The sequence below is a fragment of the Lemur catta genome, chromosome 6 (genome assembly GCF_020740605.2).
Source record: "Lemur catta isolate mLemCat1 chromosome 6, mLemCat1.pri, whole genome shotgun sequence".
Classification (NCBI taxonomy): Eukaryota; Metazoa; Chordata; class Mammalia; order Primates; family Lemuridae; genus Lemur; species Lemur catta.
The window spans coordinates 13,857,901-13,885,570 of NC_059133.1; the positions used below are offsets into that span (position 1 = coordinate 13,857,901).

The window sequence follows — 27,670 nt, forward strand, 5'->3', positions numbered from 1 at the left end:
AAGTCCTATGGAGAGGCCCTGGAAGACCAGATGCAAGGTAGAGAGAACGGGGTCATAAGGCATCAAGGCATCAGGTGCGTGAGTAAAGAAGCCATCTTGGGAACAGGTGCTCCAGCCCCAGCCACCCCAGCTGACACCACGTGCATCACAGATGAACTGCCCGGCTGAGCCCTTCCCAGGTTCCTGAGACACAAAACTGAGAGCAAAATTAAATGGTTGCTTTGAGCTATTAAGTTCTGGAGTACCTGTTATATGGCAACAGTTAATTGAAACAACCTCTAAAGCCAGAACTCTATCTTATTTAACTTTATATCTTCTTGCCTAAAACAGTGTGAGGCTCATCATAGCTGGCTCAATAAAATTTGGCTGAACTGAACCAGCTTGTACTGAATGAAATATTCCCCAAGTTTAGAAGGACTGCTTCAGTAAATACAGCCAAAATGTCCTCAGCGATCAGCTGAAGCTACTTCCTGGCCCAAGTGAAAAATGGGTGGGTAACATTTATATGGAGATTTACAGACTATTATACGCTGCTCTAAACTAAAGACTTTTATAGGGATAAAATAAAACTACCATTACCCCAAGTAAGTTTTAAGAATATTGCTGGTTATGACAGTCACTGTAAAAACATCACATAAAAATACTGCATTTTTGTGCCTGGTACTAGGAAGCCCTGACATATCTCTTCATTCCCTGCAGGACCAGAATGGAGCTGTGATCTTATGGCTTCAGCTAGTTACTCTCAAGCATTCGGACACAAAGTCTGGCAAGCCAAGGTCTCTGTCTCCCATAAAAATTGCACTTTTATCGGATAAAATTAAGAGCAGCCTCAGTTTGAAGGGCTTTCTGTTATATCTTTTGTAACTAAGAGATCAGACTATAGGATGCCTTCTTTGGAACATCACAAAAGGCCATTCCCTGGCCTGGGACGCCTCTCCTCATGGACACCCCAGATTTCTCTCGATGTGGGTGCCTCCACAAAGCCCTCATCTAGACCGTCCATCTTCCCCAAAATCATAAAACTCAGAACCAGAGGCCACCTATTTATTTCAGTACCCCCTAGTTGAATCCCTGCTCTGGAGCATGGGCCTTTCACTACCGGACCCTTCCAGTGTGCGGGGCAGCCTTCGGGGAGTGAGCACAGCTCTGCTCCCAGCAGCCCCAGGCGTGAGTCCTGATTCTGCTACTTACTGACCACAGGACCTTAGACAAGTCAGTGAACCTCTCTCTGGATCTGTTTCCTCATCAGTGCAACAAGGCCAATACCAGTTCATACCTCATGGGATCACTATGAAGATTAAGTGAGATAATGTCTCATAAAATGCTTAGAACACAGTAACTACTGAATGAAAAGAGCTGTTATGGTTGAACAGACGACAGAGAGCAGGGGTGGGCGGCCATCTCCTCACTTAGGAAGAAATGTTCATCTCTAGCTCGATGTTCACTTTCTTCTACCCACTGTTCCCTCTTAGCTCTCTCTCTGTTTGTCCCACCCCCAAGCCCTACTCCCAACACCTGCCCAAAGTCAGTTCAAATTTGAAGGAAGAATGCAACTGCAATGGGCAATTATTTTTTTGTTTCCTTGGGTTCCCTCCTTTTCCTTTGGGGAATTCAGCCCTTCCTCCGCGCTCAGTGTGGTCTGGGAGTAGCTGATCCAGCTACGCCAGGCAGCAAGGTCAAGCCCCTGCCACAGTGACTGAGCCAGGGATGGGCCCGGCCAACGCTTGGTCAGAAACAGTGAGCACCAGGACACATTTATAGGGATATCTGGGAAAGAGAATCTCTCTCTTTCTCTCTCTCTTTTCCTGATATAATCGAGGAAGTCAGGTCTGGTATAGCTACAGCCATCTGGCTACCACATGAGAAGCCAAGCTGAAGATATGCCCACACATGGTGCCACTGAGGCCTAAGGACATCAATGGAGTCCTCAACCAAGCAGCCCCTGAAGGCAACGCTGTCCCTGGACTTCTCGTGTACATGAACCAGTAATCCCCATTTCTGCTTAAGTGAATTTGGGTTGGATTATTTTTAGCACTTGCAACTAAAAGAATCCAAAGATACCAAGCCCATTTTATCTAAGGACAAAATCAAATTTACTTGCGATGCTCTTTGTTGGGCAAATCCTATAAAACCCTCCCTTCATAGAGAGCTCTAAAGCCAGAGAAAGGAGCATCTACTTGCTTCATGAGTGGCCTTGGAGGTACATTTTTCAGACCCGTCAAAGTGCCTCCTTATCTGTAAAGGGCCTCCTGCCTCTATCACACTTGATTTTGCCCATCTTTTCAACCCTGGGACAGTCCATGATCATTCACAAACAAAACACTTCACACTCAGCTCCACACTCTAAATCCCCTGAAAAGAGAAAACTTTCAGGTGGGTAACATGGGGCTCTCCTTCCAGGCAGAAAGAACCTCATGAGCAACAGCAGAAGCAAGGGCAGCGCCCAGCCGAAGGCTGATCTGTCGAGCCAGGACAAAGGACCGGGCTAAACGATGGTTGCCTTCCCTTGGAAATATATAAGGTCTGGCCACAAAATTATGAGGCTGAGTGTTTTCTGAAGCTAATTTCTTTTAAAGCCCTTCACCCATCAGGATGATTTTTAAAGCAGATCAATCATTTTTAAAAATCAGAATTCACTCCTATTAATCAGAGTGTTATATTAAAACCACAGAACTATTAAATTAAATCTGTGTTACAGCTCAGAGTTGCATGGCATCAAGATTACGCTTCTCATCAAGCACGAGGGACAATGAATTTAATATGGAGGCTGCAGCCTGGCTCCACAGGTGCTTTAACCAATCTTTAAAGTGACCCGGAATGCCAGGACCGTTCCTCAGTGCTAAACGATGAGCTGGCCAGGACAGGGGTGTCAGCCACCGCCCCTCCACGAGGCCAATTACAGTTCAGTGATTTGAGGGGCTCAGGCTGAATCATTTAAGAAACACTCATCTGAGGATGCAGTCTTAGAGAAACCTGACCTCTGAAGTCCTGGGACTCACTAGCAGAAAACTGCAAAGTGGGGCTGGAAATAGCTACAGCCTCCTTTTGACAGGCACCTACCCAGCCTGAGACACAAAGTTCATTAACCAGCTACAGCAGGCACTGTGGGCTGCCAACCCAATCAATATTTCTTCTTGTTCTCTTCTTCCCTAACAGAACCCTAACTGGGTGGCAGTGGTAGGAACAATGTATAACATGTTCCGCTAAAGAACTAAAATTCTCAGCCTCCCTCAGTGACTGGGAGACAGAGTGCTAGCCAAAGAGATATAAGAAGGATTACTGGGTGGGCATCCAGTGAAGCTCCTTAAAATAAGGGCTGACTCCACTAGCAGGTACCTTTTTCCCCACCCTTCACCATTCTTCATCTTGCTTAAAATGCACAAGTGATGACTGGAGCTGTGGCAGCCATCTTGGGACCATGTGGCTACCGGGAGACTAGAAACCTTGTGCTAAGGATGGCAGAGCAGAAAGACAGAAGGAGCCTGAGTTGTTGTAGAACTACCATCCTGGCCTTGGACTACCTACCTGCCTTGGACTGTTAAAAGAGAGAAAAACAACTTGTTTAAGCCACTGCTAGTTTGTTCTCTGACACTAGCAGCCAAATACATTGTGGCATCAGACTGGCCAATATATTAAAACCAAGTGTTATTATTGATCAAGTATGGCACATTCATCTCCAGCCACTTTTGGCAATTAGAATGTTCTAATTGAATGCATGGGTTTGTTCTTTAATTGAGGGAGTATTGACCGAGGGACATCTTTGTTGAATCAAGAGCTGGAAAGAGATACAACACCAGGAGATACAAACCAGCTACAACTGAGAATTTTAGTTCTTCAGTGGAATATGTTATACATTGTTCCTACCACTGCCACCCAGTTAGGGGTTCTGTTAGGGAAGAAGAGAGCGAGAAGAAATATTGATTGGGTTGGCAGCCAACAGTGCCTGTTTTAGCTGGTTAAGGCCTGCCCTCCAAGACCTTCCAGTCTAACGGAGAGGCAGGTCATAGCCACAGCAACAGGTTCCTAACAGCGTAAAGACAAACACAATCCACTCCCCAGGCTGCATGGCAGACACCAAACAAAGGCCATGAGTTCAAAGAAGGAAAAATCTGCTTGGCTGAGGGCAGCACCAAGAAGGATGTAGGCTTGATTTGGAGCAGTGAAGCTCAGAGGAAGAGAGGGAAGGAGCCATTCCAGGTGGGCAATCAATCACCTGAGCAGAAGCTTAGACTTGGCAATGAAAGTGTGCCGGGAGGATGGGAGTTCTTTCTGGGAGGAACAGAGGCTCCACTGAGGCAGGATTAGGGGGTGCCAGGATGAAGAGTTTGGACTTGACCCTGCAGCCAACAGAGAAATATCAGAGTGGGGCTGACCTGGGGTGTTGGGAGGGAAGGACTTGGTGAGGACAGGACAGAGGGTGAGAGCAAACTGGGGCTCCAGTGAGGAGACAGGCTGTGCCCTCAGGTCCTGGGGTGTTCTGAGTGGGGAGGAGCAGAGCTCAGTGGCTCTGGCCATTGCAGTAGATGGGAGGACAGTGACAGCAGCACCAGCATGGTCCTCCCAGCTGAGAGCCGCTCCGGGCAGCCAGAGGGGCAGAGCAAGCCAAAGACACATTGGCCCTCCTCCCCTCCTCTCTCCCCAGTCCCCCAGGCAGGCTCCTCCCACCCCCCAGAGAAAACTACAGAGTGTGAATCTGGCATCCACCTACAAAGAAGGGTGCCAGCCCCGATCCGACAGGGCCCGGGATTCCAGACACAGGATCGTGGTGGCTTAGAAAGGGACTTTCCCCGTCATCAGGAAGTCACAAAATTCTAGGAGAGTATGGGCTCCTGGACGGCCCCTCATGGATAGTCTCACCCACCGGTTTTCAAACTGAGTTCCGCTGGGCAGTAAGCTCCACTGTACACAAAGGGGATGCTGATCAGACCCAAACGACCCTGCCTCTTCATGTTTCATGTATTAAGGTTCCCGGAAAAACCGCATGGCAAACAAAAGGGTTACTACTAAGTCTGAAAACCACTGAAACCCGACTCCCTCCCTCGTTTACCGGATGAAGAGACCGAGGCTCATAGAACACTGCACGCCCTTGCTTCGTACCCCCATCAGTCCTGCACTGACTCGGTCGATGTTTACACTTCCTGGGCGGCCTCATGAGGGTTGGGCAGTGACGTTCTTATTCGCTGCGGGACCCCCAGCCCCTGGCACAAAACCTGCCGAGAAGTAGATGTTTCACAAGTACCTGCTACGGCACCGTGGACGGGTGGAGATGGAGGGGCCCCAGCACGTCAGGGGCAGAGCCATTGTTACCCAACCCCAGTCCACACCTACAGCTTGGCGTGGTCCAGTTACTGCAGGTGACAGCGCTCAGGTGTGCAGTAACAGAGCATCCTGACTCCTCTGCTTGCAGAGCTCCCAGCGACCTGTGACAGGGCTTGGAGTCCATGCCCAGCCTTTCCCGGGGCCACTGTCGCACCCTCCATTGCAGCCCACATTGCCCTGGGCTTGAGCAATGCTGTGAGCTTTGCAAGGGCACCAACTGCAGCGGCCTCATCTTCGTCTCTCCAGCGCCCAGCCTGGCCAGGAACGGGCACTCAGCACTGCCCTTCTGTGTCTCTTCACCAAATCCCTCCTTTGTGTAAACATTTGGCAAATTTTCCAAAACACGCCTGGCGACATACAGACTGTAAAGTGACTTAGCTAGGAAAGGCCTCCATCCTGGGAGGTCTCTGGTGAATCTCCCAGGAGAGAGAGAGAGAGAGAGAGAGAGAGAGAGAGAGAGAGAGAGAGAGAGAGAGAGAGAGAGAGAGAGAGAGAGAGAGTGTGTGTGTGTGTGTGTGTGTGTGTGTGTGTGTGTGTGTGTGTTTTCCCTTGCCTACTGCTCGTTTTTTCTTCTCTCTAAAATGGGAAGTTTGGCCACTTCATCAATTCCTGAGGGTTGCATCAATGCTTTGCGTAGCTGTAGGAAAAAGGAGCAGCGAACTGTAAAAATAAGAAATCACATCACAGGCACCAATTGTTGTTCCCTTCCCCATCTGCAGATGTCTGAACCTCACCGTCTTCCTGTCCAGATTCATAGACAACACGCAGCACCATCCACAGGGAAGGGGGTAGAGGCAGAAGAGGGCTCCCTGTTTGGTTGTGTTTAAATTTCGCACTAGATTCTATTTATTGTTGACAACTGCATAGCACAGGTGTGAGCGTGCATGTAAGTACGTGGCAGATGCCTCAGTCGGGGAAAGAAACTCTCCGAGCGACCTTCCTGGGGCCAATCTTGTCTGGGTTTCCTTTTATCACGAGCACAGGAATATTATTTTTCCCCTAGACAACTGAGTTCCTGGGCCTTCTTGCACCCAAGAAAATATCCCACACCTTAAAAGAAAAAATTATCAGCTCCAAAACAGCATTCTTTCAAACTGCAACACCATAATTCATAACCATATAACTAAGTGACTGACACTCTTAATGTGAAGTCAATATCATGAGTTGTTTACTTCAGTAGTCACAACAATTTCATTACGTTTGGGGAAAAAAGATTTTTCTGTCATGATAATGGCAGAGAACTCAGAGTCCCCCCCTCAAGACAAGCATGATATACACACAACAAAATAATTCCAAAAGCAAAACCATTATAAATTTTTCTAGCCATAAATGTAAATTTCATGGTTTGTGTTTAAGTGTGACACGAGACAGCACCTCCACAGATAAGGAGGGTGGAGTCTATGAAGATGTTAGAATTGCCTACATGACAGTCTGCAAATACCAGCTATCAAAACCCAACCCAAACTCAAAAGCTATGGAAAATGTCTAATTTCTGACAATTCAGCTGAGCTGATACAGGCGCCAGCACATGCAACATACACACATGTGCACGCATGCACACACGCACACGTACACACGTACAGGCCGCCTGTTTCCCGGGGACGCCTGCAATAACAAATACTTCCCATCACTTCACCCAAATGAAAACACACTGAAGGCTTCCTTGATGGACGACGTACAATCAATAACCTCCTACTTCTCCTTTCATAGAAAACTCATTTTAAGGAAAACATGATGAGTGATTAAGATCCATAACAGAGGCCCTGTGAACAGAATACATAAGGATCTTTGCCTGTGGCAGTCCTTTCAATGGAAAACTTTGGCAAAATGAAAGCAAAAAAGGTAGGAAACCTGTCTAGAGGCATGTGTCTCAGCGGGCAGGCCTCATCTTTTCAAGTAGCCAGTCGCACGCGGGACGAGCTCTCTTGTGTGGGAGCAGAATGGGTTTACAGCTAAGCCACGGCACACGGGGCCCTGTGAGCTCTGCACTTGCGTTTTCCTTCAGAAGGACCTTGATCAGGCAGGGCCACAGGCTCCTCCAGAAAGGCCCACTACGGGGACACCCAGGCTGGCAGCCCATTCTTTCCGGGCCAGCGAGAAGTTGCCTAAGGGGCTGGCTGTGTTCCGGGGAGCCCAGCTGAAGCACTGACGACCCAGAGGTGACTTCCTCCCCACAGCCCTCCTCTCCTTTCTGAGCGGACTTTCCGTGAACTTCCTGACCTTCAGGTGGCAGCATCTGAGGCCCAAATCAAAATGTTCTAGAACGCCAGGTGCGGTGGCGTGCGCCTGTAGCCCCGGCTACTCGGGAGGCTGAGGCAGGAGGGTCTCCTGAACCCAGAAGTTCAAGGCTGTGGACTGTGGTGTGCTATGATCATGCCTGTGAATAGCCACTGCACTCTAGCCTGGGCAACATAGTGAGATCCTGTTTCTAATTAATTAATTAAATGTTCTGGGTGGCCATGAGGAGCCCCTTCCCCTCTCATAGCTGCTGATGGAAGGGTGGGGCCAGGGTCAGGCTCTAGGTTCCACCAATTAGAGGTTACAGGGCAGGGACGGAATGACTCCATATGTCCAAGAATTGTGGAATCTAAAGGCTGAGGTGACCTCCATATCCTGATTAGCCTTCAGATGCGCACCCCCCCCCCGGTGTACTTCCCCAACCTTGGAATATTCAATCCAGGTCCTCAAAACATTTGAGCACAAACAGGGTGCACAGAGTGGTATTGGGAAGCACAGAAAGAGCACTGGACTAGGAGTCAGGCGTCTGCCCAGGCTGCCCCATACTCAGTAACCCTGAGCAAGATACGTCCCCTCTCCCACGCTCAGCTTCTTCTTGTGTGAATCAGGATACTAACACCTACCCCCCTCCTGCATAGGGCTGTTGGGAATATCAACAGAAATAATTGATAGGACTTTGTAAGCTGTGCAAGTCTAAAGAATTAATAATAATAAAGTGTTGTCGGGTTCAAAATTACTGTCAGTATAGCATGATAAATATTAAACATCTCTTCCCATCTTCCAGTGCCCCCTGTTTACGTTCTGCTCAATCGGCAGGTGAGTTCGGTCCCTGGGGAAGGGGGAAGAAGAGCCAGACCTGAGTCAGGCAGTAGGAACATTAGCTTAAACCAGCTCAAACGAAGTATGTGAATCAATAAGTATCACAGTGCTCTGGAAAAAAAATGGTTCTGGTTTTTCCAATCACAAAATTGAACTAGAGACTGGCAACAGTACATGCTTTTCCTGTTACACCAGGGCCTGGCACTCAGTAGGCAATGAACTATCTCCCAAATGAAGGGTTAGAAGGAGAGATGGAGAGAGAACAGCAAGACCACAAACAACTCATACCGGAGAGGATTAGGCAAGCGTCTGCTTTATTTGTCAATTCCATATCACTAATCTGATCAAATCAATTGATTATTCTCCTGATGGCTGATTTCTACCCCCCACCCCCATGAAATTGACCAGCTGCATTAGCACTGTCCAGACACAGTCTTAGTATCATCAGAGCCTTAAAGGAAGTTATTTTTTTGAGACAGGGTCTTGCTCTATTGCCCAGGCTAGACTGCAGTGGCACAAGCACAGCTCACTGCAACCTTGAACTCCTGGGTTCAAGTGATCCTCCTGCCTCAGCCTCCTGAGTAGCTGGGACTACAGGTGCGTGCCACCATGCCTGGTTAATTGTTTTATTTTTTGTAGAGATGAGGTCTCACTATGTTGCTCAGGCTGGTTTCAAACTCCTGGCCTCAAGCGATCCTCCTGCCTTAGCCTCCCAAAGTGCTGGTATTACAAGCATGAGCCACCGTGCCTGGCCTGAGCCCTTAAAGGAATTTTCAATGCATCACGTTGCACCCTTGCCATATGCGGCCACGATGGTCAACAGGAGAGTCTGGTAACCCTGAGCTGGGTGGCTGGGTGGGAACCCCAGCTCCTGCACTCCTACTGCATGCCCTTGAGTGAGTCCCTTAGGCCCTCTTGAGTCAGTTCCTCGGTTGTGCAGTGGAACTAATGGCACCAACCTCTTTGGTGGTATTGGAGGGACTAAGTAAGATGATATTGGGAAAGTGCTCAGCAGTGTCTGGCACGTGGCTGACTTCCACAAATGCAAACCTGTGTTAATCACAACTAAGGAAAGAGAACAAAGCCTTCTTTCCTATTTCCTGGGGCGGTGTGGCATCATGGAGACACCAACCTGGGAATTCAGAGAGCTGAGATCCAGGCCCAGCTGAAAAGTGAGGGCTTCCCACCCCTCAAACTCAGGACTTGTATCACCCACCAGACCCGCTCACCTGCCAGCAGCTGTGACCCCACGAAGAGCTATTAATTCCCCTGATTCTCAGTGTCTAGTCTGCAAAATCCATCTTAGAGCCAGACTGAAGGCAGCAGGGCTACACAAGAACTGTGAAGCCTTCTTCCAGCTCTCAGATCCAAGAGTCTATGCAGACACGGCTTTCGACTTTGAATTAGAGCAAGGTGCTGTCTCATGTGCAGAAACTGGGTACAAAGGAATAATGAGCGATCATTTCTTTTCTGTTCTTCAAAGAGAAAAAAGCTTTGAAAAAGAGAGTTTTTCGGGGCCAAGAATTCAGAAATATAGAGGAAGACTCCCAGCCAGTAAGCCAATGGTTAGCGATGGGCTCTTGGTTTGCCTGTTAGTGAAGCCCCATTAATTCACAGCTCATTTCGCAGGCCAGAAATACTCAGTACACACTGCGTGCCGGCAGGGTTCCAAGTGCTGGGGTGATGACAATGAATACAACACACAGATACCCCTGGCTCACACGGAGCTTACGTTCTATGTCCTCATTCACTCATGAACAAATACGCTTAAGTGCCTACTGTGTGCCAGATGCTGTACTAGAGACACAGAGATGACCTGTAAAGATTAACAGGTCAGTATAATCTGATGAGTGCCATGATAGAGGTTGTTGATGGCTGGGGAAGGATGATCCCAACAGTAATGGCCAACATGTATCAAACACCCACTGCCACACACTAAGTGCTAATGATTGTCATGTCATTTAGTGTTATCCACAAACACGCCTATGAGGTGGGCAGGCTTCCAAGGGAAGAACCAAGTCTCAGAGTCTCTGCCCAAGGTGGCACAGCCAGGAGGATGACACTGGGATTTCCACCCAGGCTGTCTGACCTCAGATGCTTGATCATAACTGTTAATACTACATGATGCTCCCTCCCCTTTAAACCAACCACATTAGACATTTTGGTGCGTAAATAACTTGCACTGCACAAGTCACAATATCCCAAAATCACCATTTGCCTACATCAAGGTTTGGGGATTCAGGACTGATCCTTTCTGTTTATGTAAAATTGCCTTAGCCACAAAATTTCTTAGGAGAAAAACCAAACCAACAAACCTCCTTTAGGTACAGAAGTTTTTAAACCTCAGACCTTTGTGAGGCAGAGGTGAATGTGTCGACTTTGACAAATGACAGCAAGCACTTTGGCACAGAGGGTCGGGAGTGTCTGGCTGGACAGGCTATTTTTGGTTCAGAGATAGCTTTGATGAGTTCCACCTCTGCTCCCTCCGATCAGAAATGCCACCTGGGAGGTGAGGATGCAGCCGTGAAGGAGGAGCAAAAAGAGCTTTGCATCAGGAAAAAAAGCAGACTGCAAATTATCATGGGTAGGAGGAGGGGAGAGTCATCTTCAACTCCGAGACATCCAGTAGTTGGACCCTGAATTCTACCAGTTCAGTTTATTTCCAGTCGTGGTTCTCCTCACTCCCTGTCTTCTCTCTTCTGTCCCTCCGGGCCCTGCCAGGACTCCAAGCAGAGCACTCACCTTCCTCATCCCTCCCCAGCCCTGCCTCACTGGCTGATTCTCTGAGCCAGAGCAGGACACACCTTCCCAGCTTGTCTCCTTGGCTGAAGCAAAGCACAGACCCGCTGTGGGATCCCAGCTCCCTGGGTAGCCTGAGCCTCCCTGGATGCCAGAGCAGGAAGGGCTCGCTCTGCATCCAGGCCAGTGCTTTGCAAACTATACATCTTGTGCAGAAGCCCCATATATTAATACATAAACAGATACAAGCGGAGCCACTCTGGTAAAGTGTGTGTGTAGGGTGGGGGTGGGAAGCCTCCCAGCACACCCCCGCGGGGCTCCCAGGGCACTTTACGGAGCCCTAATTGAAATCACTCATTTGGCCTAATCTCTCCAGTTTATAGATGACTTAACATACTAAGGGCTTTGTCCCTCCATCCCCTTAAGAAAATGTCACAAACATTCTTCTGGCTCATTATGGTTAGTTGGTTCCCGTTAAGTACACGGATGCTACTTCTTTGATGGGCCTGAAACAGTCCCCAACGGCTGCAGGCAGAAATACTCCTCTTGCTTGGGGCTGTCAGGAGTGTAACTACCTCGAATGCCACCTGACACATTTGGTCACCTCCTCTTCTGGGATACACTGTCATCCATTGGCTTTTAGGACACTCCTGGTTCTGCTCCTCAGCCTCCTCTGCTGGTTGCCCCTCTCTGTCTGGCTCAAGGCAGGGCTCAGTCCTCGGTCCTCTCGTCTCTTCTCCACTCACTCCGTCCACACCCTCTCAACTCCCAAATTTATTATCTCCAAACGATCCCGTCTCCTGAACACGAGCCAGTGATTATCCACCTGCCTAGTTAACATCTCCCCCCGAACATCGAAAAGGCACCTCAAACTTAGCGTCTCCCAACCTGGACTCCTGCCCTCCTCGCTGTCTCCTAACTTGTTCTTTCTGCAGGCTGTGGCAACTCCCTCCTTCCCGCTGTGCAGACCAAAAATGCTTGAGTCATCGTTCCTCCTCCTGTTCCCTCACAACCCACACCCAATGCATCAACACAATCTTGTTGTCTCCACCTTTTAGTTACGGCCAGAAGCCAACCTCTTTCCAGTGCACCTCCACTGCCACCACCCTGGCTCGGCCGCCATCCTCTGCCCCTGATTATCACGAGAGCCTCCCCACCCTGGTCCCCTGGCCTTCACCCTGGTCCCCTGGCCTTCACCCTTGCTCCTCTGGAGTCACTTTTCAACCAGCAGCCAAAGTGACCCTTTTACTCATCACTCAGACCTGCCAATCCTTACTCAAACCCTATAGTGGCTTCCCAGTTCACTAAGAATAAAAGCCAAAGTCTACAATGGCCTAAGAGGACCTACCCTGACCTGGCTTCTGATTCACCTCTTACCTTCTTGGCTCACTCATGCTTCTCTACTATAATGGCTTCTTAGCTATTCCCACCTCAGGGCCTTTGCACTGGCTGTTCCCTCTGCCTGGAACACTCTTTCCCAGATACCGACATGACCAATTCCCTTACCTCCTTCTCGGCCAATGTCATCTTCAAAGTGAGGCCACCCTGACCGCACTCTAATCACAACTTACTACCCTCAGTCCTCCCAATCCCCCTTACTCAGATTCATTTTTCCATGGCAAATGGCACCTCCTAACATGCTATGTCCTTCATTTACATAGTGTCTTTATTGTTTAGGGTCTCCCCCAACTAGAATGTAAGTTCTGTGAAGGCAACAATTTTGTCTATGGAAGTAATGGATGCTAAGTATGTAGAACCACACTCATACATAGTAGCCTCTCAATAAATACTTGTTGAATATTTTACAGTTTACAGAGCACTTTTACATCTGATGACTCCCTTGAGCCTCAAAACAATCCTGGAAACCACTCTGGTGCAATGTCTCCAAAGCCCAGGCCCCATCCAGCTCTCTCCTGCCTCCCCAAACTCTCACCTGGCTTGCTGGTGAGTGTATTTGCAGGTGCAATGCCCAGGCTGCTTATCTTGTCCCACAGGAGCATACGAACTCACACCTTATCTCTAGACCATTCCACGTGGACGTATCAGGCCAGCTTCCGACCCCCAAACCCTCCTCCAGATCACAGGAGGGAGAGTGAGATGCTGCCCCTGCCCCGGCCTTCTGTTTACACACATCACAACAACTGGATATTTTGTAACGTGGGAGGGTGAGAAGGTGGCAGGGAGGTGGGAGAGACCCTCTGCAGAACAAGAAACGGCTCTCCTTGCTCTCCTTAACAACCATGGGCTGAAATGTGAGGTCGCTAAGTGCGACTTAATAACTGCTTCTGGTCTCCTGCTGAAATCTCTTCCTGCCCTAAGCAGCAGGCACAGCTACAGTGGCTGGTTTATTTCTGTCACATCCACCATACTATGAATTGTGTACGGGCTCCTGATTGCTCCTTTTCCACAGGCTACCAGGAAGCTCACAGGTGGCAAATCTGTAGCCCAACCCCAGTAGGGCGAACAGGAGAGTAGGACCTTGCCACAGAGGTCACGGCATGGCATGGCTTGGGGAGACCCATAACCTTTTCCATTCCTGCCCTCACGTGTGCTCAGGCTTTGAGTTAGGGTGGCCTAGGTCCAATCCCCAGCTCTGCTGCTACTGTCTGTGCGGTCTTGGGCCAGCTGCCTCACTTGTCAGCTTCCGACAGCGGTAATGTTACTTCCCTAGGTGCCCGAGTAAGTACTTCTCGGTCATCACCCTCGTCAGAGATCTCTCTCTCACATCCCATGGTCCCTCCTCATGGTTTGGTGGTTAGGGGACAGGGGCCAAGACCAGGGGCTGAATCCCAGCTCTGCATTTTACTAACTGCGGGACTTTGAGCAAGTCCCTCCATCTCTCTAGCCCTGGGTTTCCTCATCTGTAAAACAGAGATAGTGACACCTCTCTCACAGAGGGGCTGATGCTTCCATTACTTAGAACAGCGCTGGGAGGAGTGTTTACCATTACTGTGTGCCGGGCTGCACAGTTTTCCAAACACAGCCTCATCCGACACTTGCAACTCCCTCAACAGCAGAGCCTGGTACGATCCTTATTTCTGATTCCCATGGGAGGGAAGTGAGGTTCAGAGAGGACGGGCGAGTGAGGTCACACAGCACAGCACGGGCCCACCCTCCCAGGCCTGGGCCAAGGGAGGCCGTCCCACTCACTTGGGGGCTCAGGCACCTTCCTGCCCCCTGCAGGCTCCCAGCTGCCCCGTGAGGTTCCACATCGTGGGGCTGTGAGAGGCCAGCTTGCTGTTGGTCTGTTTCCTTAATCCATAGCTCTCATGCTGGGAGAAGAGAAAGCTCAGAGCAGCAGGCGAAACAGCAGCAGGACCAGGTGGGGAGAAGTGAGGCTGGGCAGAGGACGAGAGACCCCCGACTCGGCCCCCAACAGGCCTCTCCCCTGAACCATGTTGGTTCCGGTGAGCCGGACAAGAGGCACCGAGAGACTCAACATCTGGCCCCGAAAGCACCTGCTGCGATGGGAACAGGAGGAGTGCAGGGCTGGCTTCCCAAGAGAAGGGAAGAGTTGCAGAATCAGAGATGCTGCCATGGGGGCGAGACCCCCTGCTCTCCCTCCCTGCCTGCCCGGACCCACTCCCCTCCTCACGACTCACACCCTTGCCACCCCTACCTCTGCAGGCTTCCCTGGTGCCTGCGTCACCCCCAGGACAAGGTCAGAGAAGTCGACAGGGAGACTCCCTGGCCCTGATGTCTGGGGTCCCAGTGCTGCGGTCACAGCCACCCCTGGAAGCACAAGGGAGGGCAGCTGCCCTGCTCCCAGGCACTGTCCCAGGCCTCACCCCACAGTCTGAGGTGGCTTTGTCCCCCTCAGACGCTCCTGGTCCCATGAACCTCTCCCGAGTAACACCTGTCACAGACGCTATTTGACATCTGTGTATTATTTGTGAATAAACTAAACCCACCCAGGCCTGCAAGCTCCACGAGGGCAAGAAGCCAGAGTGGCTTTGCCCACAAGGGTGAGCCCAGCACCCAAACCTCCAAGTCAGCAAAGAAAAGGCTGGAAGCGGGTGAGGGGAGCAGCCAAGGGGGGGAAAGGCTGTGCCTGCACCCCAATACCTGAAATACTCAGCAGCATGGAGTGAAAGAGAAGTGATTTAAGTCTGTGTGCTTCTCCTGCACATCACGACTGCCTGGGTGGTTCCCTGAGCGGGGATTAGGAAGAAACAATGACACAAACCACCCAAAGAAAACCAGTTAATCCACGCGACCTCAACCTCTGAGGCAGGCGCTGTTTTTTTAAGAGTTCACTTGCCCCTCCTCAGAGCTGCCTCTCTCTGATTTGCTTTCAGATGTTAATGCACTGGGGAACGGTTAATTTGATTCTGCATTTAGCACACCTGATCTTCACAGTAATTGCTTTCATTGGCTCAGCCACACTCTAACGGGGACCTCCACAAGCTTGCAGACTAGCATTTATTTTATTGTGAGATGTACAGTAAGACCGGAGATATTACAGCCCGATCATAAATTAATCTCCAAGCTGCTGTCGACAACACAGGTTCTCGTCCCACTGTGCTTCCCAGCAGTGATCTGGTTTAGAGGACACAGTATATCACAGTGGATGAGAGATGGGCTAAGAATCCAGAAACCGGGGACACTGGTTCCAGCACTGCTGTGTGACACTGGACAGAGCAGTATCCCACTCTGGGCCTCAGTTTCCCCATCTGCAAAATGTAAGAGCTAAGCCAGATGCTTCCTTGGGATGAGGCATGGCATGGTAAGAGGAAGGTAGAATTTGAAGTCCCTTGGGTTTGAATTCTCTGTTTTCTTAATTTCTCTGCTATTTATTATCTTAGCAACTCTGGGCAAGAGACTTAAAGTCTGGCAGCCTCAAAGTCTTCTTGGGTGAGATGGGGGTGATAACAATAGCTAACCAGCCTTCCCACATTTACCATTCCTTTCTAGGCTGTTCTCTGAACTGCAACCAACATGAGCTTCTTAGAACACAATCTGATCATAGCGTCTCCCTCCTCAAAATCTTTCGATGGTTCTCCAGTGCCCTCTGGAAAAGACAGACTTTTTAATCCTGTGGATTAACCTCGTCTAACCTCCACCAGGCTCCCCTTGCAATCCTCTCCCATTCCAGCCACACTGGCTATTCATTCTGCTTTCTCACCATGTTCCCTTCTGCCACAGGCCCTTTGCACATGCAGTTTGCGTTCACAGAGTGCACTTCCCACCTTTTCCACCAAATTGGTCATGCTTTAGCCTCACTCAAGCCTCACACACGCTTCCCTTCCTCACTCCCTTAGTGGAGCCTCTCCTTACTCCCAACCACAACTGGAGGCCTAGTAACGACTCTCACAGCCCTGTGCATCTCCCCTTTGTAGCACCTGTCACAGCTGTAAATTTACATCTGCCTGATTATTTGATGAATAAATTAAATCCATCACAGGGCTTCAAGTTCCACCAAGGGAGGAATCATGTTGCTTAACATCTAACATGGTGTCTGCAGAAACACTCATAATGAATATAATAAAATCCAACAACGGCCAACATTTATTAAGCAATGTCTGTAAGTCAGACCCTTCCCAACAGCCCTAAGAATTAGGTTTCATTATTATTCTCATGTAACAGAGGTCTGAGTCACAGAGAGGTTAGACAAGTTGCCCAATGTCACATAGCCCAATAAGTGGTCAAAGCCCAGAAGTCTGGTTACTGACAGACCACTGAAACCCTTTCACTCACTCAGCAAATGAAGCAGCGTCCAGGGAGCAGATCTTTAAGCAAGGAGGCTGGCACTGCTTAAACACTTAATAATAATAATGGTAATGGTTAACAGACATTGAGTATTTACGATTGATGATGTGCCCAATATTATTCTAAGGACTTTTACATGAATTGACTCATTTTCTCCTCCCAACAACCCTATAAGGGAGTAGCACTGTTATGCTCATTAGTAAACGTTTAAGAAAAATTGAGGCCAGGAAACATCAACTGACAAGCCCAAGGTCACCAGCTCATAGGAGGTGGAGCCAGAATCTGAACCTTGATCCACCTAACTCCAGAGTGTGGGAAAAACGCCAGCTCTGTGATGCTCAAGAAAGACCCGGCTCCATCTCCACCATAGGAGAACGGGAATGAATCCTCCACTCCACCGCGGGTTCCTGCGTTCGGATCTACTGGTGAGAAGGCCTGCGCTCCTGCTGGCACTGAGCCTACCCAGCCAGGCAGAGCTGTCCCCAGGAGCCTATAAAGCCAGCCACTGCCCTGGGGCCTCGGCTGAGGAGGCACTCTGGGAGCTCCTGGACGGCTGAGCAGTGACTCATGGGGCAGCCGGGGAGGAGGAAGCTGGTGGGGGCTAAAAAAAGCCCTGCGACCACATATTATACACGAGGACAGTCATCAACCATAACCGCCAGCACCAAGGCAAACCCCGCCCGCCACCCCACAGCCCCTCTGGCTACACTAGAGTCCTGCGATCCCCTTAGAGGCTCCTGCCGTCCAGACTGCACCGCTGGGCTGTGGCGGTTCAGAGCACAGGCCTCTGCAGCCCAAATCCCAACTCTGCCACTTTAGCAGCTGTGGCACCTTGAACCAGTCACTGAACTTTTCTGAGCCTCAGTCTCCTCCCCAGTAAAATGGGGCTAAGAAACACCCACTTCACAAAAACAGCACGGAGAACAGCGTAATGTATGTGGAAGGCCTAGCACAGTAACTGGCTCAGCAACTCGTGGTTCCCCCTGTGGGTAAAATGTAGTTGATGGCAGGGGGGAAAAGTCAGGCACATAATACAATTTTCCTGGAGCACTCGCTCTTTCGGATTCATATGTTACCCAGGCCTGAGAGCTTCACACCTGTTCACTGTTAATCCATTCCACTTTCAGTACAGGATGATGCTATCAAGAATAATAAAGATAAAGATAAGAGTTATTAAGTGCATGCCATGAATGAGATACTGACATAAATATTTTGCATCCATTATATCATCTTAAGCCTCGCAAGCATTCTGTGAGGCAGACCAGAGCCAGACTGCATAATTTAAATCTGGTCCAGCCACTTACAAGCCATGTCACCTTAGGCAAATTCATTAAACTTTTTGTTCCTCAACTTTCTAATCTGTAAAATGGGGATAATAATAGCACCTGCTTTGTAAAGTTGTTGAGATGGCTAGCTCTCTATCCAAAATGTATGCCTCTCTGATAGTACAGAATTGTGGGTGTGGGTGGCTGCTCTGCCAGGGACTGTAATTCTCAGCTCCCTTGCATCTAGTTGAGGTCATGTGACTGAGTTCTGGTCATTAAAATGTGGAACTGATGTACCCACATCGGGACTATCCCATAAAAATCTCCCACATGGTCCTCCACACTCTCTGTCATCTTCAATCAAAGAAGTTTCTGGGAGTCATGTGTTCTAGATGGCAGAGCCTCTATCAACTTCTGTGGACAGAGCACATCCTTCCCCTGCTATCAATTGGACTCTACATGAACGAGAAAACAACTTTTATTGTGTTCAACCAAGAGATTGTCTGATGTATCAGCTAGCATTACCCTGATACAGAAATTAGTTCCAGAAGTGGGGTGTTTAAAACATGTGACATTGGCTTAGAAGTCAGGCAGCAGGTTATATAAGAGGCTGGTAAACGGAAGACCCATGTCATACAGTGGTAAAATGTTTGGTTAAACTGTCATCTATAATAACTTAGCAGTCAGAACTCATGCCTGCTAAGCCTGTGAGCACTAGAGAAAGAGACTAGAAAAAAATGACGGTAATAGAGTTTGCTAATTGTTCCTGGCTGAGTTTAGCAAGGTATTAGGGAAAGACAGAAACTCAGGCATAAATTGGCCAATATGCAAGTAAAATTAAAAAGGAATAATGGAGAGGTTTAAAAAAAAAGACAATTATTTATAGATCCCACACATGAAGTAAATATCAGGATATAAGCTTCCCACCTAAGGCTGATGGCCTTAAGGTGGCTGCCACTAAATTGAGAAAGAAAGGAAGGTATGTGGATAAGGAAGTAAAGAAATAATCCAGGCTTGAGAGTTAGGCTAGGAAATAACTTTGGGTGTGGCACAACAGACATCCTAGATGAAAATCGTACTAAGTTGTTGAGGGAATTATATTACAGAAATCTATAAACCTTGATTTTAAAAGTCTTTTATCATTACAGCATTAAAACAACCCTTGGACCCCTAAAAGTTCAAGGGCAAGAACTAGGTTACAAGAGCTTTATAGCCCCCAGGGAGGCCATACTTTCCAAGACCTACTTCAGGTGTGGCCACAGAAATAATAATAATGGACAAAGAAAACCCTCCCACTGGCAGAGATGAAAGTGTGGAGAACAATGACCCAGTAAATTCTTCCCAGAGAGAAGAATCAGGGCCTAATTCAGGAATTACACCCATTGTGACAACCATACAATGCCTGCTTGGTGAGATTTCATAACTACTAAGGACCAGTGACTGCTGTGTGTCTTCCACTGTTACCTCTTCCAAACAGGAGTTTTACTGTGGTTATTCTGCCCTGATCCACTGTAGGGGTGGCAGATAGTGTGTCTCTTTTGGCTCACAGGTCCCTGTACCATAAGGATCCACATGCAACTCCACGGCTAAAAGTGAGCTTCGCCCAGAGATCCTGAACTTTAAGAAGGAAGCAGTAATTGGCTAGAATGTGGAATCTTCTCTTAGGGTTTTGTGTGTAAGAAGAAGGATGCACCAGATATTTGGTGATCGGAGAGCCAATGATACATCTGGCCAACAATATATGGGCACAAGCGACGTAGGTCCCTTCCAGCCTATGCCACCTTTCTTAAGATCCTCCACACTCATTTTCTTCCTGTATCTATTGGCTGGATGAATGTCCAAGGAAGGGACTGAAAGCCACATGTTGAGGATAACAAAGGCAAAATCCCCATTAATCAGTCTTTGTACCTAAATGACCCTCCCACCTCCTCCCACCCCACTCCTCTCCCAATCAGAATTTAAATGAGTAAGAAATGACCTTTGAGTGTGTTGGGCTCCTGAGATTTGGGAATTGTCTTTTATAATAGCTGATGTAACTGTAACATTATAATACATAAAGCTCTTAAAACAGTGCCTGGCATATAACAAGCTATACAAGTGTAGCTATTACTATCACAATACCTATTTTACAGATAGAGAAACTGCAGCTTACAGGTGTGTCTGACTCCAGAGTCAATTACTGTTATATTTACCTAGATGATAATCAGACCAATTTCATAGATGAGTTTGGTGTCTGGCTCAAAGCCACAAATAATAACACACTTAGAGTCCTTTCACCGATTCAAAGGCCATCACCACCCTGTCCTTGACCCCAGGCCTCCACGTTGGTCCCTCCTGTTTTATTTTATTGTTATTTTTATTTTACATTTCAGAAAACATCCAACTTGCAAATACCCCAGCACTGAACTGGTAAGTCTGCATTTAAAACCAAATAACCCTCTACTGACCCAAATTCTAAGTTTTAATTTATATTGAGCCAATTAATTAAAAACGTGCTCTGTGAGCACAGACACTGCTATGGCTGTCTCTTGACATAGCTTTTGCTGTTCCTCTTAAGAAGTTGGGTTTCTTCTGTGACATTTTTGGTCCAGCACAGCAATGCTGCACCACGGAACAGCAAGACCAGCTCAGGGACAGGAAAACTGCTGAGCATGCATTTAGTGCAGAAGCAGAGTCTATCTGGCAACAGAAAGCAAAAGACCTAAAAGCCAACCTACCCACTAAGCCGGTGCTGGCAAGGCAAGGGCTCGTGTTAATTAATGTTTATAAAGTGACTGGGGATCCCTGACATGAAAGAGACTATTCAAAATCCCCACAGTATTATTATCACCAGCCCGAATAATGTTTTTTAAGGAAGGCATCATTACCAAGTGCCTGCTATGTAGCAGGTGTCTTCACATACTTTATCTGATTTAATCCTTGTAATCACCCTATGTGGTAGGTTTAGGCTTTCCTCCTTTTTTCATGTCTTCTTCTTTTTTGTAATTCTCACTGTACAGATGAGAAAACCAAGTTCAGCAAAATGAAGTCACTTTCTAGAAAGTGATAGAGCCAAAATTTGAGGCTAGATCTTTCTAAGTGTGAGCCCTTTCTCCCTTTCCCTTTCATCACACCACACTTCCCCTTCGTCTTCCTTTCGAACTCTTTCTATCTACATTTAAAACAAAATTTCATTCAGGGAAGCTTAAAGATTTTTTCTTATGTCTTGATTTTACTGAAGTATATTTTGCAATACAGTGAAGTGCACAAATCACAGCATAAGTTTTGACAAATGCATACACCTCTGAACTCACACCCCTATCAGTGTTAAGGGACCACTCCAGAAAGTCTCCTGATGCCCTGGCACTGAAACATCTTTCAAATTAATAAATATAGAAAATAAAATAAGCTACTTTCCTTTGACCAAAACAATCTCTTTATGACCTTGGTGTGGGGCTGTGCCCACGGGGGTCAAGCCCTGAGGTGGGTGCGCTGAGTTGTCTGGTGTTGGGAATACTAAAATGGGGGATCCAGTTAAAATTCTGTGTCCTGTTGGCTCCATCCACACTGAGCATATGGGGATGAATTGATTTGGATGCAACAGAGATGAGAATTGTGCCTGGATTATCATAACTATCATCATCATTTTATCCCCTCTCGTGTGCCAGGCACCAGATTATAATATACTTAGACACATAATCTCATTTAATCCTCATAATTTTTGCCTCAATTTTACAGCTGAGTAAACTAGGGCTCAGAAGGTTAGGTAACATACCTAAGAACACACAGCTGGAAAATGACTGCCTTGAAATTCAAATCCAAGAGGCCTAACTTCGGAGGCCATTCCTGTAATAACTGCCTTTACAGATGCTTTTGGGTAAATTTTAAATGCCTGAGACTCAATATGCTGGTTATATTCACTCAACCAATAGTACAGAGCATCTACAAAGTGGCAGGCACTGTGCTGGGTGACGTGGAAGAAGATACAAAGATAAATGAGAGTGGGGGAGGGGTTGTGTCAAGGAAGCCCTCAGGGATGCCAGGAAGATCATTCCTGAGCCAAGTCTTCAAGGATGAGCAGGAACTGGCCAGCTCTGGAGGAGTTTAAGATACAATGACTAAGACATACAAAGGCACAGTGAAGCACTTCTGCCCACTCCTTATTTAGCGTTAGCAAAATCAATCAAGTCAAATTTTAAAACCCCACAGAAACATCAATGGGGTCTCTTAGCTGTCACCTGGCTCTTCCAAACAGCTGGAAATCAACGTAAAAAAACCCCAGCTCTGAAGGGTTTTTACATCACCACAAAGTTCATGCCCACAACAAGCCCATGCGTGTGATTTCTGAGAGCCACTAAGCCTTCCTTCGCTTAGGGCCAATTATCTTTTGTTTTCTGAGTCCAGTCCCATGTGACTAGTTTCATGATTCCTCTGCCTGGGCAGTTTAGCAGCGGCAAATGAGAAAGGTGGACAAAAGCAGAGATGGCAATAAGAAGGGGCAACTGAAGACTTGGAGCCATCGTGCACGTGCAGTCCCAGCTACACGGCAGAGGTGGGGAAGATCGCTGGAGCCCAGGAATTTGAGGCCAGGCTGGGGCAATATAGTGAGACCCTGTCTTTAAAAAAACAACAAAAACAGGGTAGAAAAACTTGAAAAGATGATTCAAGAAATTCAAAAAGCAATAGCTTCTTTCAGGACACCATTGTGTAACACAGCACAATAGCTTGCAAAACTCAACAGGCATCTAATAAGCTCCAACTATGTACTAGGGCCTCTCTTAGGCTTGGCAGAGGATGTAAACACACGTAAAATCCAGTTCTGCCCCATTCAGTTTGGGAGGAACAAAAGCAGATAAATTGGGACAGGAAGAATGCCAGCCGTGAAGGGTTCCTGTTCAACTGTGTAGGTAATGAAGGGCAGACACAATGGCCTGAAGGCAGGGAACTCATCTGTCACTATAGAGTCACATAGACAGTAGTTAAGAGTATGGACCCTGGCTGTCTGCATTCAAATAAAAAAGACCTTGAAGTTCCCTGTGCCTCAGTTTCTTCCTCTGTATAATGGGATAATAGTAGTACCTTTTCAAGAGAATGTTGAAGATAAAATGGTCAATATACAGAGCAGTGCTGGATACATGTTAGTTGTTGTTACTTCTTACCCAGCACTTGCTCAGTCCCTAGCATTTGGAAACTGCTCAATAAGTATTGACGAACAAATGAATTCACAAGTGAATAAATTAGCGATGCTACTGAGATAAAGAGGAAAAATCTATTATGTAAGTTATCTTCTCCTTAATAAGGCCTGCAGATCAGAAAGACTATGTGCAAAATAGTTTAAGAAATAGGTTTGATGTTTAATGTATGTTTCAGATACCAAAGGAATTAATCACTCATTCTTCAACTCTTCTGCATATATGACCTCCCATTTTCAACAAGCCCAAAGAAAAGAGAGAAAGAGATCCCAATGCAACTGCATACCCAGGGAAGGCTGGAAGGGCCCTGAAACCCAGGAGTTAATCTCCATGGTGTGGCAAAGGCCGCGATGGCAGCAAACCTCAACCGCCACACACTCACCCTACCCAAAACCAACTCTGTGGTCTTCTCCTTCCTTAAATTATACTTCCTCCAAAACGGATAAACACAAAAACTGTCTTTAAAAGATGTTAAGGATCGTAAAAGTAAAACCGATTTGAAAAGAGCACCTCGGGGTGGAATACATATCCACTGCTTACTTCACAGATGAGGAGGATTGAGGCCAAGAGAAGCGACGTGACTTGCCCAAAGTCACTTCAATAGAATGGCAATGAGCAGGGTGCCTGAATTTCCAGACTAGAGCTTGCTCCTCTCAAAGGGAAGTAGTGAGTGAGAAAACGGAGGAGGTTTCAGCCCCAGAAAGTGGGAATGGGGTTGAGGGGGCAGCAAGGAGTAAGGGACGATTGTAACCGGAGACACTGGCAGCACGCGGTGGGAAGGAAATTAAGCCCTTCTGTGCTGCTTGGTGGGGGTGGGGTTCCAAACAAAGAACAATCTAGTCCAAAGCTCCTGGGTTTTCCAGGTGAATCCTCTCATTCTGAACAGGCACATACAAAGCCCAGTGCCCTCTCCCCAGGTGTTTCCATCTTGGTCAAGATGGCACGTGTGTGCACGCACGCGTGTGTGCATGGCCTCAAAGATATCCTCTTTGGGGGTTGTGCCCTGGGCTGGCAGCAGAGGGGGAAGGGCTCTGGCAAAGAGATCCCGAAGAGTCTCCGAGATCAACGCGGACCCCCCTGTACGTACACACACACACACACACACACACACACACACACACACACACACGCTTTGCTCCCTCCTTCCCCTCCCCCACCGATGATCAAATCCAGGTGAAGGGACCGAGAGCTGCAGGGTTGGTTCCCAAAGGGCTTCCGCTGGAGCCGGGCACCCGGCGCGCACGTTCGCAGGCACACTTACACACGCACAGACTCACACATGCACACTCACATGCACACACTCGGCACCGCCCGCCGTATCTCTGCCACAGCCCGGGGGAAATAGACAGGCAGCAACATGAATGAAATCTGCCCAGAAAGACTGCATTTCAGCTGCAACCACGCAACCTCCGGCCAAACCGCCGAATATGTAACAAAGTTTTATTTCGCTTTTAGAGTCTCCAGTTACGCTTCTACCATTTCCTGTGGAAAATTGAAGCTTTGAAGTGTCTAGCTCCGGCTTTCGCAGACAGGCAGCACCGCCAGCGCGGGCTCTCGCAAACAAGCGCCCCCGGCCCCACCCCCTCCGCCGCTAGAACCGCGGGTTCAAACCCACCCAGCTCAGGCCTCCAAAACAGGGGGCGCGGAGAGGGGATGACAGAACCTGCTGTAGACAACGCCCTGAACTGACAACCCCCTGCAGAACCCTACCCCACCTCCATCCTGCCCGGGTCCCTAGTGGCCTTCCTTCAGCCAAGTGGTGACAGCTGCAGCTCCCTGCGAGAGGGAAGGGAGAGGGGCAAGACTTGGGAGGGCGGAGCTGGGGGCTATGGCCAATGCACTGCCCCCACCAGCTGTGTGCTCTGGCCCTCCAAAACTGCCCCGTAAAAACTTGGGACCGACAAGTCTTCCCGCTCCACCGTCTCACCACACACACCTCTCCCCGACTGTGTCCAGGCCCTTGAGCGAGCTCTCAACCATTGTGCCTTTACGACCGCCGGGCCCCTCCTTCCCGGTTGCAACGAGTGTCCTGGAGGGCGTGAGGGAAGTAGGTGCCCTGGGCAGCGGAGAGAGGAGCCCGCCCTCTCCCAAATCCTAGGGAGCCAAATTCGTGTGCCCAGGAATGTGGCATTTTCAAGGTCAAAACAAGCAGTTCTCTGATAGAAGATATATAGTAAGCGCAAAGGATCTCAAACCTGCTCCAAAAAACGGTGCTGGGTTTCGCCGGGCCCCCGCGGGAGGCAGCAGCCGCCCCGCCCTGCACCGGGGGCGGAACCGCGCGCTCGGGGACCAGGGACCTGGACAGCCGCGTGAAGTAAGCGGATCCCGAGCGCAGAATGAACAGGCGGGTTTCTGTCCGCCTCCAGCCCGGCCGCCTCCTCCGAGGCTTGGGACAGTAGCGGGTGGCTGGGAACACGCGGGAGGGAGACGCGAGACAAACTTGCGCCAAGAGTTGGCCGGGTTGGGTGGGGAGGAGTGGCACCCGCGCGGCCACTTACCGCTGGCGTTCTTCCCGCAGATGAGGTGCTGGTAGGGCTGCAGGAGCCCCCAGATCTCGGAGTCGTTGTTGACGGTGTGCTCCAGGGTCTCCACGGTGAACTTGGGCGCCTCGTGGAGCGCGTGGTGGTGGTGATGGTGATGGTTGGCGGCCGCTGCCGGCGGGACTGCGGCGGCCGCGGCGACCGGCGGGGCGCAACAGCTGCTGCCCCCACTGGCGCTGCTGGCTGCGCTGCAGGCGCCGCCGCTCGCCGCTCCTCCCCCGGGCGCCTCTCGCTCCTTATCCGCCGCAGGGGCCGTACCGGGGCCCGAGGCCGGGCCTGGGCCGGAGCCGGAGCCTGAGCCAGGGCCGCTGCAGCTCCGGGGCAGCCCGGAGGCCACGACTCGCGCGTAGATGTCCCGGAAGAGGCTCTCCATGCAGGCTGTCAGGTAGATGGCGGCGTGCTCGTGGATGCGCAGCGCCACGCGGCTGTCCACCATCCAGCGGTACACGCGGCCCACAGAGAAGGTGAGGCCGCAGCGCGCCGACTTTCCGCGGCCCAGGCGGTCGCCGCCGGCGCTGCTCATGTTATAGAGGGACAGTGCGGCCAGCGCGGCGGCTGTACAATGCGCCGCCAGGCCCCAGGACAGCACGATCTCCATGGCGCTCTGAATCTCGTACTTGGTGCACTTGGCGAATCGCAGGCTCAGGCGCTGCGCCTCTTTGGCGATGCGCACCAGCGCCCGGCTCACCAGCGTCGACAGCTTGGCCAGCGCGTCCTTAGGCAGGCCGCCGGGGACCGCCGGGCCTGCCCGGGGATCCCGAGAGCGCAGCAGCAGCGCCTCCAGCTCCTGGAGGGTCCAGGGGACCTCGTCGAGGTCCGGCAGCAGCCGCGAGCAGTGCTGGCCGGCGCAGTCCAGCCCCTCGGAGTCTTCCACCAGGGCAGTGTTGACGGTGTCAAAGCTGTTGTGCCGGCTGTGCATGGAGTCAGCTAGAGGCGGCCAGCAGCTCCCGCCATACGGGGACGCCGGGTGCGAGTCGGAACAGCACAGAGACAAGTTGGAGGAGCGCACCGAGTCCGCCGCGCCACCATAACCCGAGTCCAGCGTCAGATCCTCCAGCGTTCGCACCACGGGCTTCTTACCTCTCCTGGCCATCGCTGCGCCACTTCATGCTGCGGCCGCCCGGGAGCCAAGGGAAAGGAGCGGCGAGAGGCAGCGGGCGCCGGGGGCGCGGGGAGAGCCGAGTCCGCGCTGCCTCGGCTCACTTTTCCACCAGCTGCTCCTACTTAAGGATCACTACTTTCGGCTGCCTCCCCGAGCCGCCGCTGCTGGAATACACAGGGCAGACTCCGGAGTCATCTTCCGGAGTCCGTGCCGGAGCCGCGGCGCACTGAGGGGCGAGCCAGGCCGGGAGAGAAGCTCCCACCGGGACTTGCCCCTTTCTTCCAAAATAAAAAGTGTCCGGACCGCTCCTCGCTGGGCCTGGCTGGGCAGACGCCGCTGGGCGCTGGCCACAGTGTTCGTAGAACGGAGACTGCCCCAGATGTCGCCGCCGCAGCTCCGCGAGCAGCTGGCTCCGGGCTCCCGGCTCGCGGCGCCCGCCCGCCCGCACTGACGCGCAGCAGCTGCCGCGACGACTGCAAACCCTGCCGAGCCCCTCAAACCCCGGGCGGCTAGCGGGGCGGGCGTATGCAAAGCAGGGCCGGCGGAGAGCCAATGGGATTGGGGGATGTTAATTACTTCGCCCCTTTTTTTTTTAAATCCCGCCTCTCCCCGCGGCCCCGCCCCTCACACACGCGCCGGGCAGTGAGCTGGGCTGCAGGAAGTGGGGAGCGGCGGCTGGGAGTTGGGGGACCCGTGGGAGCGTACGGACCCGGATGCCACCCCTAGGCTGCTGTCCCTGCCCTCGGGCTCCCGGTTTTGATACCAGAA

General features: G+C 50.1%; 1 protein-coding gene across 2 annotated transcripts in view; it reads right to left on the reverse strand.

Annotated features, from left to right (window-relative positions):
* Window positions 1–27,381, reverse strand: part of BTBD11 (BTB domain containing 11) — a 281,678-nt gene extending 254,297 nt beyond the window's left edge. For both annotated transcript variants that reach the window (XR_006735691.1, XM_045553022.1), the window contains exon 1: window positions 25,759–27,381. Coding sequence is in view for 1 of the 2 variants with exons in the window: in XM_045553022.1 (XP_045408978.1) it covers window positions 25,759–26,893 (1,135 nt within the window). In the remaining variant the exon portion in view is untranslated. The remainder of the gene's footprint in view (window positions 1–25,758) is intronic.
* Window positions 27,382–27,670: the final 289 nt, after the last annotated feature.